General features: G+C 33.4%; 4 protein-coding genes across 10 annotated transcripts; 3 read left to right on the top strand and 1 right to left on the bottom strand.

Moving 5' to 3' along the window:
* The first annotated feature begins 76 nt into the window (after positions 1-76).
* LOC145942365 (MAM and LDL-receptor class A domain-containing protein 1) lies at positions 77-4902 on the top strand. The gene is made up of 10 exons (XM_083048996.1): positions 77-514; positions 760-957; positions 1150-1510; positions 2116-2292; positions 2439-2865; positions 2971-3315; positions 3558-3779; positions 3931-4319; positions 4581-4746; positions 4819-4902. The coding sequence occupies exons 1-10, from the start codon at positions 102-104 to the stop codon at positions 4857-4859; spliced, it is 2739 nt and encodes a 912-aa protein (XP_082905122.1). The 5' UTR covers positions 77-101; the 3' UTR covers positions 4860-4902.
* Positions 4903-5163: 261 nt separating this feature from the next.
* Positions 5164-6176, bottom strand: LOC145942363 (nuclear receptor 2C2-associated protein). Of its 2 annotated transcripts, none has more exons than XM_083048993.1 (3): positions 5971-6176; positions 5668-5758; positions 5164-5594 (listed from the first exon to the last, which is right to left on the bottom strand). In XM_083048993.1, the coding sequence occupies exons 1-3, from the start codon at positions 6006-6008 to the stop codon at positions 5310-5312; spliced, it is 414 nt and encodes a 137-aa protein (XP_082905119.1). In that variant the 5' UTR covers positions 6009-6176; the 3' UTR covers positions 5164-5309. The 2 variants fall into 2 exon arrangements, with proteins under 2 accessions (XP_082905119.1, XP_082905120.1); XM_083048994.1 differs by having other exon boundaries at positions 5924-5980.
* Positions 6177-7160: 984 nt separating this feature from the next.
* On the top strand, positions 7161-11042 carry LOC145942440 (metalloendopeptidase OMA1, mitochondrial-like). 4 transcript variants are annotated; one of them, XR_014426359.1, is made up of 8 exons: positions 7161-8004; positions 8082-8221; positions 8330-8503; positions 8586-8693; positions 8775-8975; positions 9074-9250; positions 9372-9559; positions 10906-11042. XR_014426359.1 is itself a non-coding variant. In XM_083049164.1 (8 exons), exons 2-8 carry the CDS (start codon positions 7809-7811, stop codon positions 9468-9470), a joined length of 1095 nt encoding a protein of 364 aa, XP_082905290.1. In that variant the 5' UTR covers positions 7162-7594; positions 7673-7808; the 3' UTR covers positions 9471-9702. The 4 variants fall into 4 exon arrangements, 2 of the variants coding, with proteins under 2 accessions (XP_082905289.1, XP_082905290.1); XR_014426358.1 differs by lacking the exon at positions 10906-11042 and adding an exon at positions 10552-10617; XM_083049164.1 differs by lacking the exon at positions 10906-11042 and having other exon boundaries at positions 7162-7594; positions 7673-8004; positions 9372-9702.
* On the top strand, positions 10033-16645 carry LOC145942438 (integrin alpha-9). 3 transcript variants are annotated; one of them, XM_083049159.1, is made up of 20 exons: positions 10033-10617; positions 10895-11129; positions 11229-11364; positions 11565-11629; positions 11788-11947; positions 12024-12109; positions 12200-12388; positions 12584-12683; positions 12781-12976; positions 13388-13569; positions 13659-13777; positions 13867-14090; positions 14159-14372; positions 14502-14668; positions 14735-14918; positions 15022-15427; positions 15521-15623; positions 16153-16282; positions 16359-16415; positions 16487-16645. In XM_083049159.1, exons 1-20 carry the CDS (start codon positions 10400-10402, stop codon positions 16532-16534), a joined length of 3219 nt encoding a protein of 1072 aa, XP_082905285.1. In that variant the 5' UTR covers positions 10033-10399; the 3' UTR covers positions 16535-16645. The 3 variants fall into 3 exon arrangements, with proteins under 3 accessions (XP_082905285.1, XP_082905286.1, XP_082905287.1); XM_083049160.1 differs by lacking the exons at positions 16359-16415; positions 16487-16645 and having other exon boundaries at positions 10034-10617; positions 15688-16292; XM_083049161.1 differs by lacking the exons at positions 10033-10617; positions 11565-11629 and having other exon boundaries at positions 10989-11129.
* Positions 16646-16651: the final 6 nt, after the last annotated feature.

Here is a 16651-nt window from a genome sequence, read left to right as displayed (position 1 = left end):
ATTTAATTAACTTAATTTTACAAATTAAAAATCTTAGATGATTCTAATTCCAACTCACTTTATAGGCAAAGTGAATTCGAATAGTGCAATCGTATCCGGACATGTGGTGGATTTTATTACTGAGCTGCTGGTCCTATCCCTTATCGTGGAGTATGACTTGGTATCCCGCGGCTACCTTAAACGCTATGCTCGGAGAACAAATCGATCTCGTGGGCGCAGTTAACGTGACTTCCGGTTCGACGAGAAATATGAAGAACAATGAAGACTTTAATGAGGCGATCAACAACGACTCAGAATCCGGCGTCGATCCGGGCCAGCCTCCTGTCATCAATTCCGTCGATCGCGATCGCGAACCGCTGGACGAAGTGGAGCGCATCGAGCCCAGGCAATGGCCAGGCAGACCGGATATCCTGCCCACTCGCAGCACAGCGCCTTTTACCACGGAAACATCTTTATCGCCCAGATCTCTGCATCCTGGCACCACACTGGCGCAAAGAAATTCTTCCACGCAAAGGTTTTTAAGCATCATTGAGGAAAACCTATAAGCAATAAAATATCTATTATCATTGAGCAAATAAAAAAGAAGTTGATTATAAGGGATATAAAATAACTTTTCAGTTAATTTTGATTTTTGTGCTTCAAATATAATAATACGGGTAATAATTTAATAAAAACGATTTTATAGTTTACAAACTATTATAATGATAATTCTGTAAAATTAAATAGTCTTGTACATACCTATAATTTTACGTTTGTAAGATATCCTACGATTACCGTACCACCTCCGACGGTCACCGTTGATGAAGTCTTCTGCGATTTCGGACCGGTTCCATCAATGCCACTTTGCGAGTGGCAAAATGGTAATGGTGCTTTGGATTGGACTCCAGGTACAGGAATGGGTACAAACTGGGTGGGTGGACCATCGATTGACGCCACGAGCAATACTATGGATGGAGGGTAAAGATTAGATTGAAGAAAAGTCATACAAGAAATATAACAGTAAAAAAATTAATTTTTCTCAATACGAAATTGTGCTATAAATAAATCACATTTTTCTTTTACATACCATCACATATATTCCATGTAATAACTCTCTTTATATTTCCCATTTAATGTTTCAACGAATAATCTTGAGGATTATTGTATTAGATACGCCTTTCTGGAGACATCCCAGATATCTTCAAAGGATCTGAAGTTCAGAAGTTCGGGAGGTCTTCTGCATAGTCCACAGCTGGGCAGCACTGGAGTCACTGGTACCTGTTTTATGTTCAAATACACCATGGATGGTCTCAGTATCGCAGGATTGCGGGTATTGCTTCATCTTGGAGTGGACGAGTTCTCATTTAAGAAGGAAGAAACCGAGGAACTGCCTACAGACAATATCACAGTGGCGAGACCCTGCGAACCGGTAGAAATCGTGGAAGAGCGCGTACTGTGGCACGCGCAGTATTACACGCTCGGAGTATGGCAACAGGCTCAAATACTGTACACTTATCCTGAGATACACTCGGTACACACACATTATTATAACTCGATTCTCAATCAGAGATTTAATTAGCAAATATAAAAAAATGTCGTGGTTAACACAGATAAAAATCACAGTTACGTAACAAAATTAAATTGACATCAATAAATTTGCACTTTGAGAGAGCTATTTTTTATAGTCGTTACCCGAATGATATAAAGGATTTAACATCCAAAATGTGATAGTTTGACGAATAAGTTAATACAAATAATTATAGAAGTATGTAAATTTATTCGTAGATATATTATTATATATATTTTATATATTATAACATATACATATATTAATATAATATACATATATATATAATTACATATTATAATTATATATATTTAATTATATATAACTATATATAATAATTATATATATCATTTATATATATTATATATAATATATATATATATATATAATTTTTTTTTATTATATTTGTTTGTCAAAATTATATAATTTCGTTAAATTCATGTTAGAATTCATTAAATGTTTGTTTTTTTGCAAAATATCATTCTTCTTACGTCTATTTTAAGCGTTTCGTATTATAGTTTGTTATTATAAATATCTCTATAAATCTCAGGCAAAATCTTGGCAATTAGGTGATTATTGAAGGCGTTCCGGTGGACTCCACGGACCCATCGCGTCTCTATCGTGGATATATTGCCATCGATGACATAGATTTGCAATCTGGTACATCTTGTGTCGGTTTCTGCAATTTTGCTGGTGGTTTCTGCGACTGGAACAACGATGCGGAAGATGATTTTGACTGGACTATAGTGAGTACCAACTACCAAAGTGACAAAAAAATATATATAATAGAAATAAAATATATTATATATAGAGAAATTCTCAAAGATTATGTTTCTTTTATTCTTTATTATAAATTATCTGCAATGGATACCTTGAAAAAGCACATTTTCAGAGTCGCGGAAGCGGAAATCCTACGACCGGGCCAGCAATGGACAGTTCCAGCGATCGTGCCACAGCAGGTGGTTACGCTTTCATCGACTCCAGCTTTCCGCGAAGACCCGGTGACACTGCGAAACTGATAAGCTCGACCTTTCCGCCAACCAGCGCTGACATGCCAATGTGTATGCACTTCTGGTTTCACATGTTCGGATCAGGAGTAGGCTTCCTGAAGCTCTTTCTACATCACTTTCGCAGTTCGGACAGTCAGCCTCAGGAGATCTGGGGTCTGTCCGGAAATGCCGGCAACGCCTGGTTCATGTCGCAAGTCACAATCAGTTCCCTCGACGATTTTCAGCTAATTTTCGAAGCGTCGGTAGGGAATACCGGCATGGGAGATATCGCCATCGATGATATCTCGTATGGGCCGGGTGCTTGTCCTGGTAGGTTCCTGAACAGATTGAAATTTATGTCATTAGTTGACCGAAAATTAAATTCATCAATCAATGTTTAAATTTTCTTCTAATACTTTACTGTTGGCCCAAAAGTTTCGCCGCAAGTGGCCGGTCCGATACCACGAGATTGCACCTTCGAGGTCGACGAATGCGATTGGATCAATTCGCGGGATCCGGATCGCGTCGAGTGGGAGAGAGTGTCCACCCAGGTGTTGAGTCCGAGAAATCAGAGGAAACCGTACAGTAGCGGACACACGATCAATCGACGCAATGAATACTTTCTAGGACTCGCACGTCTTCGGGGTGCTTCGCGATCGTCCGGAGGTGGGACTGCTCAATTAGTCAGTCGAGAGATGAAGGGTACCGAAGAACCGCTCTGCATTACGTTCTGGTACTTTATGTTTGAGTCGTTTATCGATTCCACAGGTCCCAGTTTGGGTGAGTAGAGATTTCCTTCAACAGAGAAAATTAAGAGAAATTTTTTCAATAAAATAAAAATGTTTTATCTTTGAAATCACAAAATTGATTTTGTAATTTAGCTTAGAACTTTTTTGTTTTATTTTAATTCTTATTTAAGAATTAAGAATTTAATTGGAACAAAGACAAGTATTATTTTTTATATATAATTCTTCTTTCGTGAAAACAAAAAGAGGTAATATATGTTTTTTTTTATTTTATAGGAGTCTTACGATTATATGTGCAAGCGGTCGGCGATATTTCAACGGAAGCCAAACCGATATGGCAGCTGTACAACAATCAAGGTCCTACGTGGAGTTATGCTCAGGCTAACATCAATGAAAAGACGAATTTCAATATCGTCTTTGAGGGCACATGGGGTCCGAATAGAGCGAGTGGTAGTATAGGAATCGATGATATCTCCTTTTATACAGGCAATTGCAGCGGTAAATATTTTTCTCTTCTTTTTCACGTCTACTTTTTCTTCTTTCTTCTCCTTCTTCTAAAAAATTAATGACCTGTTAGCACACAATATTACTTTTTCTTGTATTTTTTTTCTTACTTAAAATATTATATCTATGTTTTACATACATGCAGTAAAACCATTGAGTGCAACCGTTCGCGCGGAGGATTGCAGCTTCGAGAAGGATTTGTGCGGATGGGAGAACATAACTGTCTCCGAAAACAACCGGTCCGTGATGTGGCAGCGTGCGTTTCAAACTCATCGACCGGCTCAACTATTGGACAGGACCTTCGGCGCGTCCGGTGATTTCGTCTTCTTCGACATCTTCACGACGAATAAGCAATCGACGAAAGTTCAATTGCGATCGCCTGTCATCGACGCTTCGCCCGACGAAGAGTTCACATGCTTTACCTTCTGGTACGCTGCCTTTGGTGTGGAAGAGTCCACTGCTTTGCGAGTGATCAAGATGCCCAGCGAGAACGCTGATGAGGAAAGGCAGGATGAGGACGAGCAGGAACAACCGGTACAAATGTTAAAACTATAAAACCGAAAAAATAGAATATAATTATTACATAAATTGAATATCATTAATAATGTATTAACTCTATATAAATTGAATATTACTTATAATGTATTAACTCGTCTTTGCTTTTCTTGGAAAAAAAAGACAATTTTTAATCTCTATTTTACTTTTTACGTTTAGTATCAAGTGAACAAATTGAGTATTTCTTTGTGAAATGGAGTATGCACTCTTGTTCCAAACTTGTCACCTTCATTATTGCAGTTATGGTCATTGACAGCTAAAGGACTGAATAATCCACGGCCAGTATGGATGCCTGCCCAAGTGACGATTGAAGCGCGAACCCCATATCGACTTATTCTCGAAGGAAGCGCCAGTAATGGAGGTTTTGCTGTTGACGATATTAAGTTTCAGCCATTAGCCTGCGGAAGTAAGAACAATTACAAAGTACAATATAAAGATAAACGTAAATATTATAAAAAATATATATTACCTTTTTCAGCTCGACCAGCCAATGCTCATCCAATTGTAAACGAGACATAAGAAAAGCTACATAGTAATTGCGATGTTTTTTGTAATATTAAAATAATTTCGTTTTCTTATTAATTTATAGTTATTATTTATATTTAATACTATATGTTATTATATGTACAATATGTAACACTATATGTACAATTACTGCATAATAAAAATTAAAAAACAGAATAATACAATGCAAAGAATAAAATAAAAATTTTAATTAGAACAAATTATTTAATTTAATTAATTTTTTATGCAATTCAAGAAACCTTTATGCAATTAATTAAACAAATATATATATATAAATTTTTAATTATTATTGCTTATCATGTATTAATAAACGGAAATAGAACAAACTGTATAATCCATATTGTAAAATTAAATAAAATAGATCTGCCCACAAAATGTAGTATTTATGTAAATATCTTTTGCTTTGTATACATATAATATTTTAAAGATATCAGATATTTAATATCACGAGTATAATGACAAATTGTATATAATAATCCTGCCAAAAAAATCAGTACTTTGATTAAACACAAATTTAAAAGTCTTGGCTTTGATCTGGTTCTTTAAATTGAATCGTTGTACTTTATTTGTATCCTCTGGATAAAATGCTTCCATAATTGTCATGTCTTTCCTATCATTGCCAGCCTCTACATGGCAATCTTTCCCAGCAAATCCACCTTGGAATTCTATTTCAAAACTGGAAACATTGCATTCTTCTTCAAAATTGATAATAACCCATTGTGGACTTCCCTATAATATATATTGTTCATTGTGTTAATTTCTAATATGAAAAAGAGTTTTATAAAAAAGTTTAATTACTCACTGCATCAGAATTCCAACACGTTTCATTGGAATTATCAAACATGTACTTCTTTCCATAAGATCGAACATTCTTATTTAGCACCGAACTAACCCTATAAAGCATATTAAATTATTGTTAAAATATCGTAAGATAAATATTTCTCTTCTATTATCTTTCTATTCTATTCTATAATTATATATATATATAATATTCTATTATAATTCTATAATTATATCACTTTAAAGAAGTTACTTAATTACATTGGAAATTTATTTACCAGCTTATTTTATATATTATTTTATATATTATAACCATAAAACTAACCGGCAGTCGAATTTGTTTCCTTCCAATAAAGAAGACATGTCAACTCGTTACTTTTTCGTTTATAGAAAAATAAATTATCATGCTTGTTATAATTTTACATGAAAATCGTTGCACTGTGAGATTTATATGTAAATATATTAGAGTTTATATATATATAAATTATAAAAATTTAATTAAACACTCGCGGCTAAACATCAAACAACCACGAGCAGCGAGCATTGAATAGATAATAGATTGTGTTCGAAAATTTAGGGTCATTCCACAATAGGTTGCAAGTGCCCTCGTTGCCAGTTGACAATTGCGGATTGACCAATCAGCTGACAAGTAGCTTTGCTCTGATTGGTCAATCCGCAATTGTCAACTGGCAACGAGGGCATTTGCAACCTATTGTGGAATGACTCTTACGAGAAGCCTTCATTTGCGCACAGTACAATTGCACACGTTGCAATTGCACACCGTGCTATTAGACACATAAAGTTGCGCACAGTTCTTTTGCCCACAGTTCTTTTGCGCACAGTTCTTTTGCGCACCGTTCGTTTGCACACCGTGCAATTGGACACAAAAATGCGCGACACATACTCTTCACACACACACTCTCTCTCTCTCTCTCTCTCTCTCTCTCTCTCTCTCTCTCTCTCTCTCTCTCTCTCTCTCTCTCTCTCTCTCTCTCTCTCTCTCTCTCTCTCTCTCTCTCTCTCTCTCTCTCACACACACACACACACACACACACACACACACACACACACACACACACGGGGGGGGGGTGCAAGGGGGGCCTTCGGCCCCCCCTCCCGCACCCGCCCCGCCGATAGAGGTGCCTACCAGCACGGTGCGCAAAAGAACAGTGAGCAAAAGAACTGTGTGCAAAAGAACTGTGGGCAAAAGAACTGTGCGCAACTTTATGTGTCTAATAGCACGGTGTGCAATTGCAACGTGTGCAATTGTACTGTGCGCAAGTGAGCCTCTCCCACCCTTACTCCTCAGGGTAAAATAACATTCGATTGACCAATCAGAACAAAGGAGTACAGATTTCTTTGTCCTGATTGGCCAATCAAAAGTTACTATACACAAAGAGCAGATTTGCAGACACAGATTACCTATCTTTCATATTATCTTTTCTATGGTTATAAGAGAGATTATACGAGTGTTCCTTCTAGTTCACGTTCATGTTCAATGATATAATTATGACATAACCTCCTAACCAGCCATATAGGGTTACGTTCCAAAATTTACTCCTTGGGGTAGAGTAGCTTGTTTGTGACCAATCAGAACAAAGAAATTTGTGTTTCTTTTGACCTAATTGGTCAATCGAAGACTACTCTACTCCAAGAAGTAAATTTTGGAACAACTTAGATAAGAAGAAGACATAACCTCCAATTATGGTGTATGGGCAAATTCCCTAGGAAGCCTAACCAGTCATATAGATAAGAAGAAGAAGAAGACATAATCTCCAATAAATGTCATCGAATTCATGGCTTTCCGCTTATAATGCGGATTTTACGAATGCAATAAAATGTTTATTTATACCGCTAAATGCCTTATAAATAATAAACAACAAAGGTCAATTATGAATATATAAAACGACTGATTTGGGTTCAAATTACTCGACCTTTTGAAGATATAAGTATATATCTGTTTTCTCTTTTTTATTCTGCTTGCGAATCTATCATCGAAATTTTATTAGTATGTTCTCCATATCAAGAAGTTTGTGTCAGATCAATATTCAGCGAAGTGCAACAAATCATTTCGTTCGTTCTACAAGAAATCACTGCTGTACTTGGCAACGTAAAAAACTTCTCGGTCAAAACACAGCCGATTGTAGAAAATTACAATGCTTAATGCTGCAAAGATGCAATTTTCGCACTACACAAAGTTTGCATATTCCACCGTTCGTGGCTATGATTTTACGTCCTGCCTTACGCATCGGCGCGTTCCTGATGGGACGCGGAATAAAAAAATGGTGGGCACGAAAGTCCGAAAAAGAAAGAGAGGAATACAAACGATGGGTCAAGGATAGGAGCAATATAATTTTAGGTGGGTCCTCTTGAGAATGCTACATAATTTCACTATAATAACTTTCATTATATTCATTATTCTTTATTGTTTACAAGGTTGTTTTGGATTGTATAGTCTTATATTATTTATCTACTACGTAACACATCTCGAAACTGATCCATTGACCAACCGCTCGAGATTTATAATCTTTAACAAGGAACAGGAAAAACAATTAGGAAAGATGGTTCTCGAAGTTGTAAGTATAAACGATATAATATTTAAAAAGTATATTAAAGATTTAGAGGGTGTTGTACGTTTGAAAATATTTCTCAAGTTTATATTATATAATATTATCTTATTTCAGCATTTAGGAGCTCACAAAAAAGATTTGGTACCAAAGACTCATCCTGCTTACAAGAGACTCCTAAGAGTGATTGAGAAAATTTTGGCAGCTAATAAGGATTTAAAGTCGATAAGAGATACACAATGGACTTTAACTGTTATTAATACACCACTATCAAACTCATATATCTTGCCAGTAAATATATTAATATTATACAGCAATATATATTCAATAACAAATTTTTTATATACTATTTTTATTTTTGTATTTTTTTTAGGGTGGAAATATCTTTGTCTCCTTAGATATTTTAAAAATTATCGAAAACGATGATCAATTAAGTATAGTTTTAGCACACGAAATGGCTCATTCGTTGCTTTTACATTCGGTAAGTAATACTAGAAAATTTCAGGTATATTTATTATAGAATAAAATTACAATGATGAATTTTGCTGATTTCTGTCAACAGCTTGAGGCTTTGTCTGATCAGCTATTGTGGGACATTTTGATAGCAATACCTATATTATTAGTTTGGGCATTATTTCCCGATGTAGCGGCTGCTATAATTCACATGATAGGAGAACGAATTGTGAATATTATGTACAAACTTCCATATAGTAGAGTCTTGGAGAATGAAGCTGATGAAGTAGGACTTAAACTGGCTGCAAAGGTATGTAATGTTATGCATAATAGTTTAATATTATATTTTATATTATTGCTTAAATATTATTATTCATGATTAATATGCATAATATCCATTCTTTACAGGCTTGTATTGATATTCGTGAAGCAGTTGTATTTTGGGCGACAATGAGAACACTTACTGAAATGCATCTGTTACCTCCAGAACTATCATGGATATCATCACATCCTAGTCATGGAGATAGAGAGAAAAATTTGAACGAAGAAATGACAAAGGCAATAGAATTACGAAAGGATTCAGGAGTATGTTACTTAACTTATATGCATTAACACTACTATTATTGCATTTCGTATACTATCTGCTACAAACTAGTTTACATTTTATTAACATAGTACATATAAAATTCTTTAATTTGATTTGCAGTGTGCAATATTGCCTGCAATAGATCCTAGAAATAAATTCTACCAACGATCAGCAAAAGAACAAGAAATTTACTTCAGGCAGAAAGGAATCATTTCATGAAGAGTCAAAGAATCAAATGACTTTCGTCAGATTATGGTGCCTACTCAACGAATATAGTTTTTTCTCAAGGATTAAAATATTTTTAAACTGTGAGTAAAATCTTTATATATTGTAATTTATTTTTTTTTAGTACACAAAAAAAATGTAGTTTATATATTCATAAATTTGAGTATTAAATAATTGTAAATAATTGATTTAAGTATTATAAATGTATCTACATAAATATGTAGTGTTCTGTACAGCATTAATATAAAATTATTATTTATTATATATATTATTAATTTATCATTAATTTTTATTAATTAACAAATTAATAAAACAAGATTTGACAAAATATTCATAGCTATTTTAAATAATAAGATTTATATTTATAAATTAAACATATTTTTTTAAATAAATATACAATATATAAACTATTTATATAATCTTCTATTAATCTATTAAATTACACATTATTATAATTTTATATATACAGTTTCGTAATTCGCATTCTCCAATTATATAGTACATCGTCTTATATACTATATATATATATATATATTATATATATATATATATATATATAATATATATATATATAAAGTATAAAAAATTCTGTTAATGTTGATGAATGACGAATGGCTAATGAGATTTGAGATTGTGTTATCATCGTCCTTCCTGTTCTTCTGATGGCACAGTCATACTATTTATTCATCCACATATGTGATTTCATCAAAGTTAGTCAGTTACAAATCATACTATTGTTTGTTAAGTTCTGTGCTACTTAATTACATAGATGGAGAAAATATAGTAAAAATTATAACATAAATTTTTTGTAATTGTGGAATATACTAACATATAAGAAAAATCGCGATATTTTTATTCAATAATATTATATATGTTATATTTTACAAAAGAGTATTATATAATTATTCAAATATTTTTACCAAATGCATAATCGTCAACAAACGGTATATTGCGAGATGAGGAGATTTATATTAATCTCCAATATTTTAATCGTGTCTGCGTATAATATTGATATAAATCATCCAATATTATATCCAAATAATGCTGCTAACGCGGACGAATATCTGTATACAAGATTCGAACGCAGTTATTTTGGCTACTCGGTGCTGTTGCATCATGATTCGCTGAGGAATTCTTCATGGTAATGTATTCTAATTCACAAGTATTGATGCGTACAGAAATGATAGTGTAATAGAAAGATAAAGACAATATTATTAAACAATTTTATTAGGATTTAAATTTATTGTTTTATGTTCATGTATCTATCTTTGGTCTTTCTATAATAGTAATGAGTTACTTTTATGAAAAGTATTTTTTTCAACTCTGACTACTTTATATAATTACTGATTATATTAATAAGATATTTTTTATTATTTTTTATAAAGCCATGTTAAAACATATTTGTCTTATTTTGATAGGCTGTTCATAGGAGCACCTCGCGGAAATTATTCGCGGAATCGAATAAATTCTTTAAACGAGCCTGGTGTGGTTTATCGGTGCGATTTGTCTGGACCGTGTATCGAGATCGAACCGGCTGTTATCAAGGATGAAGAAATACATATACGTCAACTTGGTTTGCGCGCACGTATAAGGAAGAAGGATTCCTGGTTTGGTGGCGCGATGTCGATAGAAAGAAGCAGTGGTTTTTTCACGGTATTAAAAAAAAAGTCTAAAGAAATTTTAATATACATGCGTTCTCTCTCTCTCTCTCTCTCTTTGTGACAACTTTTAATTATTTTTATCTCATTATAGATATGCGCACCACGAACAATTATGAGGATTATACTCAAGGGTAATAAATACGTAGAAACTATGCAAGGCATGTGCTACAGCGATCAGATGTTGTCGACAAAATTAGATGCAGAAATGTCTGAAATTGAACATTTTGGTAGTATTTATTTCTCTGTCGCTTTTTGTCTTTCTCTATGGCTTTTAGCCGTATCTTATTTTAATCAATCTTCGTATTTTGCACTTTATATATATTAGAAAAATAATTAAGGACACATCATATTGTTTGAGAAAGATATTAATATTAAATACACTATAAATTAATATAAAGATACTAATATTAAGTATACAGTATATTAGATTACAGTAAAGATGCATGGTTTGATCCAATCCACGGTTTCTCCGTTACCTTTGCATCACTGCGGGTATGCATGATTAATGATATTACAGTTCATATATATTATTCTTATCTTATATATCTTTATATCTTCATTTTTTGATACAATAAAAAGGTCTCATTTAAACTTGTTACTAATATTTTAATTAAACGTATGCATTAATGACAAAGTAATTTAATTATCAGGGTGAAGAAGCGATAAGTCGTATCGTAGGAAGACCAAATGACGATATCAGTGGTAGTATCAATATAGCACATTTCAAAAGACGAATTTCCATCTTCAATTTTTTGGAGACATATAGGGAAACTATGCATATATCAATAAACGATAATTTATCACAGTTTGGTATGAATTTTCTTTACAATAAAAAACTTTTATTACATACGATTGATGGATTTTAATTAAGCTATGATCTTTGTAGGCTACGCTGTAACGTCAGGATACTATTTTGACCGAAATCAATCTCTTTATGTCTGCGCAGATCCAGGATGGGACTATGTAGGACAGGTAAAACATTACTTTTTTTAATACTTCATATATATGAGAATGAGAGATATATTTATGATAACTTGTGACACATTAAATATTTCGCAATAGGTCGCTATAATTAATCCGGATAAAAATTTGATGATCACCCGTCTCTGGGGCACCGACATCGGCGAATTTTTCGGAGCGAGTTTGGCTACGGGTGACTTAAACAAGGACGATCTGCACGATCTCGTGATCGGAGCACCGCATTGGGGAAACGATAACGGCAGAGTCCACGTGTATTTAGGTAGCCCGAAGGTAAACTTTATTGTTATACACGAAAATTTCTATCTTTAAACGAGAGTTCCAGTAGTACTTTATTTCGACTCTCAAATAGATTAATTATTTATTGATCCCTCGGGAATTAAATTGCGAATACTCGATAAAAACGAGCGAAGAGTATCAGGTATTTTTCTGATATTATATAGAAGGTTTTCATCAAGTTTATTACAGGAAGAATTCGAGACAGTCGTCATTTTAGAAGGCGTTAGCGAGGATGCGCTCTTCGGTTATGCGGTGGCGAGCGGCGATTTAGATGGAGATGGATTTAGTGGTGATTAACTGCGCCTATAATTAAAATTTGAAATTATTTCCTCGGTGTCTGAGAGATGAACCCGTAATGATGTGCTATGCTTTATGCTGAATTCTAGACATTATCGTGGGTGCACCCTGGGAGGAATCTGGAGTAATTTACATTTATAATGGCGATGCAAGTTTAAAGGACAGAGTAAGACCTCGTGTGTCGCAAAGAATCACGATGCAATCAGGCGGTAATCTTCCGAAAGGAGTGGACATACAAACGTTTGGATTTTCGATATCCGAGCCAATCGATATAGATAACAATGGGTTGGTAAATCATTATGTAACTTATTTATATATCATGTATATGTACATATATCGCGATGATATATCTCGAAACGCATTTATATTCATTTAATAATCAATATATTTATTTAATCAGTATATTTATTTAATAATCAATATATTCATTTAATCAGTATATTCATTTAATCGAGTAAGAATGGAAGCGACAAAAATCGAAATTATAAATTATCGTTTTGTAGCAATCTTTATGAGCTATAATAACTATTTCTTAAAAAGTAAAAATAACATGTAGATTCGCTATATCTTTAGATTCATCTTTAGATTCAGAATTTCTTGTTATATAATTTTATCTGTATTTTTTAAGAATTAAATCATATTTCATTTCCTTTATAATTTCAGATTTAATTATTTGCAACGTTCTCTGATTCGTAGGTATGCAGACATCGCAATAGGTGCATACAAATCAGGACATGTCGTGGTACTGCGGAGTAAACCCGTGGTAAAAACAAATTTGATCATTTACACTGTTCCGAGCACTTTACAAAGAAACATCAGCAATTTTTTTATTAGAGTATGCGTCGATTATCACGGCTACAACATAGCAAATACACGTGGTAAGTTGTAATAAAATGTCAAATAATAAATTATTATTTTTTATATTACGATATATATATGTATATTTTAATTTAATTATAATTTATAGCTTTTAAGATTTCCCTTATTGTGGACAAGAGATATAAACGTACGAAGGAGACTTTATTGGAATTGTTCTCAATGGAGCCTCCCGTTCATATGTGTGTAATTACCAGTGTTACACTTTCGGTATGAAACATTTATACGTATTCAATGTTGTTTTATACAATTGTTTCAATAATAACCGGTATCTCTCCTTAACGAAATGCACGTTGCAGGATAATATTCAAGATTTCATCGAACCGATCGCTATTTATGCAATGCACGATTTTACATATAACGATTCGTCTGCGTCTGAATTCTGCAAAATATGTCCTATTGAGAGTAAGAGCGGTAAATCGAAGAGCGCGCAAACGCTTTTGCTTCCCTTCGACATTGGATGCGGCGAGGACAGAGTTTGCAATTCCAATATATCTGCAACAGTAAAATTTCTGGGAGTCAGGCAAGTAAAATTGAGTTAAAAGTTTATCACAAAAAGGATTATCTATATCCCATTGAAATATAAAATAGGGAGAATAATTCGTGGGTGATTGGTTCTAATGATATCACTTTCGAAATACATTTGGAGAATCGAGCTGAACCGGCGTATCTCACGATAATTGTATTTATCCTCCCGGAAGGTATAATATTGCGTAGTATTTTACCATTTTGCGAAGAGGACACAGATGGAGATAACTTGAAAATTATTTGCAATGTCGGCAACCCGCTTGGAATGAATGAACAGGTAATGTCTATAAAAAGATAGAGCACTATCGTCTTATTGATTATTTCGAGTAAATGAGTACAAGGAAGAAAATCTTAAAAAAGAAATTTTTCTCAAGAAATTGATCAATATTTTTTTTTGTTTTTGCAGAAAGTTGTAAAATTGGATCTGGATATGAAGCATTTGACTGACAGTTCAATGCACGAACGTATTCTGAAGTTCTCTACGGAAATACAAACTCGTAGCGTAAATCATGGCACCCATATGATTAAATCTTCGCTTACTTTACTTAGTGAGGCGTCCTTATTATTAAACGGGTCAGTATCTTAAAAAAAAAAGAGGAAAAATGTATCTTGTATAATAACAGATACATAATGTTACAGGAAAACGATTGAAGAAAGTTATTATTTACCTAATTTGGATAAGGATCAATTAAATATAACGTTTCAGCATACTTATCAGATCCTTAAATTCGGTGCAACGTCAATAGACGAGGCGCGACTTACTGTCAACGTACCAGCTATCACAGAGGACACAGGTTCTCTAGTATTCTTATATAAACCGCGGGTTGGTATATATTCTTATTATATAGAAAATTATCACAATTATTTGTTAATATTATTTTTTTAAAGAAATGTATTCACAAAGATATTTAAAAATATTTTTTCAGATATATATATCTGGAAAGTATTACAACTGTTTATCGAACGGGATAGATCTAGTGGAACAAAATTGGTTTCGAGAGGAGACAGCATCCGATTTGTACGCGTACGATTCGGATAATAATAATAACGAAACACTGCAAAATATAGCGCACGATATCTTCAAGAGAGATGTGAGCGATCGTACGAGCATAGCGGCTCGTATGTTACAAATATTGTATAATGCGAGGACAGTGAAATCAGAAGTATCAAACGGTAATCTGACAGTACGAGAAAGTGACATTATATATTTAAACTGTTCGACATACGGTGTAAATTGTTCGACGGTGTACTGCGATCTCAGTGCGTTAAAAACGCGTCAGGATGTCGGCAAATTAACGATAAGATTAATTCTCAACGTTACAAAGCTCAAAGGTAGGGAATTATCTTGAACGAAAAAAAAAAAAAAATATCGTACCTTCTCTAATGTGAGTTACTATCATGGATATTTTTTATGATTATTTCAAGATAATTACAAACTGTCAGATGAAACAAAGGTCGTAAAATTCAGCACAGATGCTTACATTGAAATTATACGCCCGGCAAATAGGATTTTCAGCGTAGATGCTAGGTGAATATTGTTGTGTCATAATAAATTATTAATTGTGATATTTAGTAAATAATTACGATTTAAGGCTCCTGAGTGCTCACCGCGGCCATATTGGATTGTGACGTCAGAAGCGAGAAAGCACACGCTGAAAATTCTTAGATATTTCAATTAAACAGCACTTCAGATGGCTTTAGCACACTCTTAAAAAACCCCGAAAACTATCCTTTTCCCTTTATAATCAATCAACAGCTGTAAAATGATCGAGATATCAGACTTTGACATGCGGAATGACTGCGCATGTGCAAAGACCAGACGGACTGGGCTTCATAATATTACCTTTTACAGCTGTTGATTGATTATAAAGGGGAAAGGACAGTTTTCGGGGTTTTTTAAGAGTGTGCTAAAGCCATCTGAAGTGCTGTTTCATCGAAATATATTTTTATTTCGAAATGGCATCTAAGAAATGTTAGCGTGTGTTTTCTCGCCTGACGTCACGATTTCGACATGGTCGACAAGGAGCCAGGAACCTTAAGAAATATATACATTACAGGCGTAATATAAATCTCACGACAGAATTTCGTAACACTGCAAAAACACAGAAACTGCAATTGTGGGTTGTGCTCGTATCAGTTTCGTTGGGTTTAATATTATTGTACATTGTTATTATTATATTAAGTATGGTAAGTCCTTTCTGTGTTGCGTTACTACTTCTTCAAAAATTGTGTCGGGTTCATTGATTATTGCTTTCGATTATAGGTAGGTTTTTTCAAAAGAATGACAAAGGAAGAACTATCTGCTTTAAAGACGAACGAGGTATAAAACAATGCATATACACGAAATTGATGAATTAATCACATAAAGAATATATAAAAACATTTTTACAGATAACAGAAGATATGAATAAAGTGGAAATCACAAATATATTAGAGTAAAAGATTTTGCATATGTATTTACGTAAATTATTATATTGTAGATTTCATAATATATATGTATATATAAATAAGTCTAATTTTTTAATAAAAATTATGTTCTTTTTATTAATATTACAT

The sequence above is a fragment of the Prenolepis imparis genome, unplaced genomic scaffold, assembly GCF_030444845.1.
Source record: "Prenolepis imparis isolate NDT839.2.m4 unplaced genomic scaffold, iyPreImpa1.0 SCAF_11, whole genome shotgun sequence".
Classification (NCBI taxonomy): domain Eukaryota; kingdom Metazoa; phylum Arthropoda; class Insecta; order Hymenoptera; family Formicidae; genus Prenolepis; species Prenolepis imparis.
Note: the sequence above shows the minus strand (reverse complement) of the source record. Positions and strands in the feature narration are given on the sequence as shown.

Coding starts and splice junctions, on each gene's coding strand:
- LOC145942365 (XM_083048996.1), top strand. CDS start 102: ATGTGGTGGATTTTATTACTGAGCTGCTGGTCCTATCCCTTATCGTGG. Junction 2,866..2,970: donor TGGGCCGGGTGCTTGTCCTG/GTAGGTTCCTGA, acceptor TTGGCCCAAAAG/TTTCGCCGCAAGTGGCCGGT. Junction 4,747..4,818: donor TCAGCCATTAGCCTGCGGAA/GTAAGAACAATT, acceptor TACCTTTTTCAG/CTCGACCAGCCAATGCTCAT.
- LOC145942438 (XM_083049159.1), top strand. CDS start 10,400: ATGCATAATCGTCAACAAACGGTATATTGCGAGATGAGGAGATTTATA. Junction 11,130..11,228: donor GAAGCAGTGGTTTTTTCACG/GTATTAAAAAAA, acceptor ATCTCATTATAG/ATATGCGCACCACGAACAAT. Junction 12,977..13,387: donor ATCGATATAGATAACAATGG/GTTGGTAAATCA, acceptor TCTGATTCGTAG/GTATGCAGACATCGCAATAG.
- LOC145942440 (XM_083049163.1), top strand. CDS start 7,656: ATGTTCTCCATATCAAGAAGTTTGTGTCAGATCAATATTCAGCGAAGT. Junction 8,005..8,081: donor TAGGAGCAATATAATTTTAG/GTGGGTCCTCTT, acceptor ATTGTTTACAAG/GTTGTTTTGGATTGTATAGT. Junction 8,504..8,585: donor CAAACTCATATATCTTGCCA/GTAAATATATTA, acceptor TATTTTTTTTAG/GGTGGAAATATCTTTGTCTC.
- LOC145942363 (XM_083048993.1), bottom strand. CDS start 6,008: ATGTCTTCTTTATTGGAAGGAAACAAATTCGACTGCCG. Junction 5,759..5,970: donor GGAAACAAATTCGACTGCCG/GTTAGTTTTATG, acceptor TATGCTTTATAG/GGTTAGTTCGGTGCTAAATA. Junction 5,595..5,667: donor CGTGTTGGAATTCTGATGCA/GTGAGTAATTAA, acceptor TATATATTATAG/GGAAGTCCACAATGGGTTAT.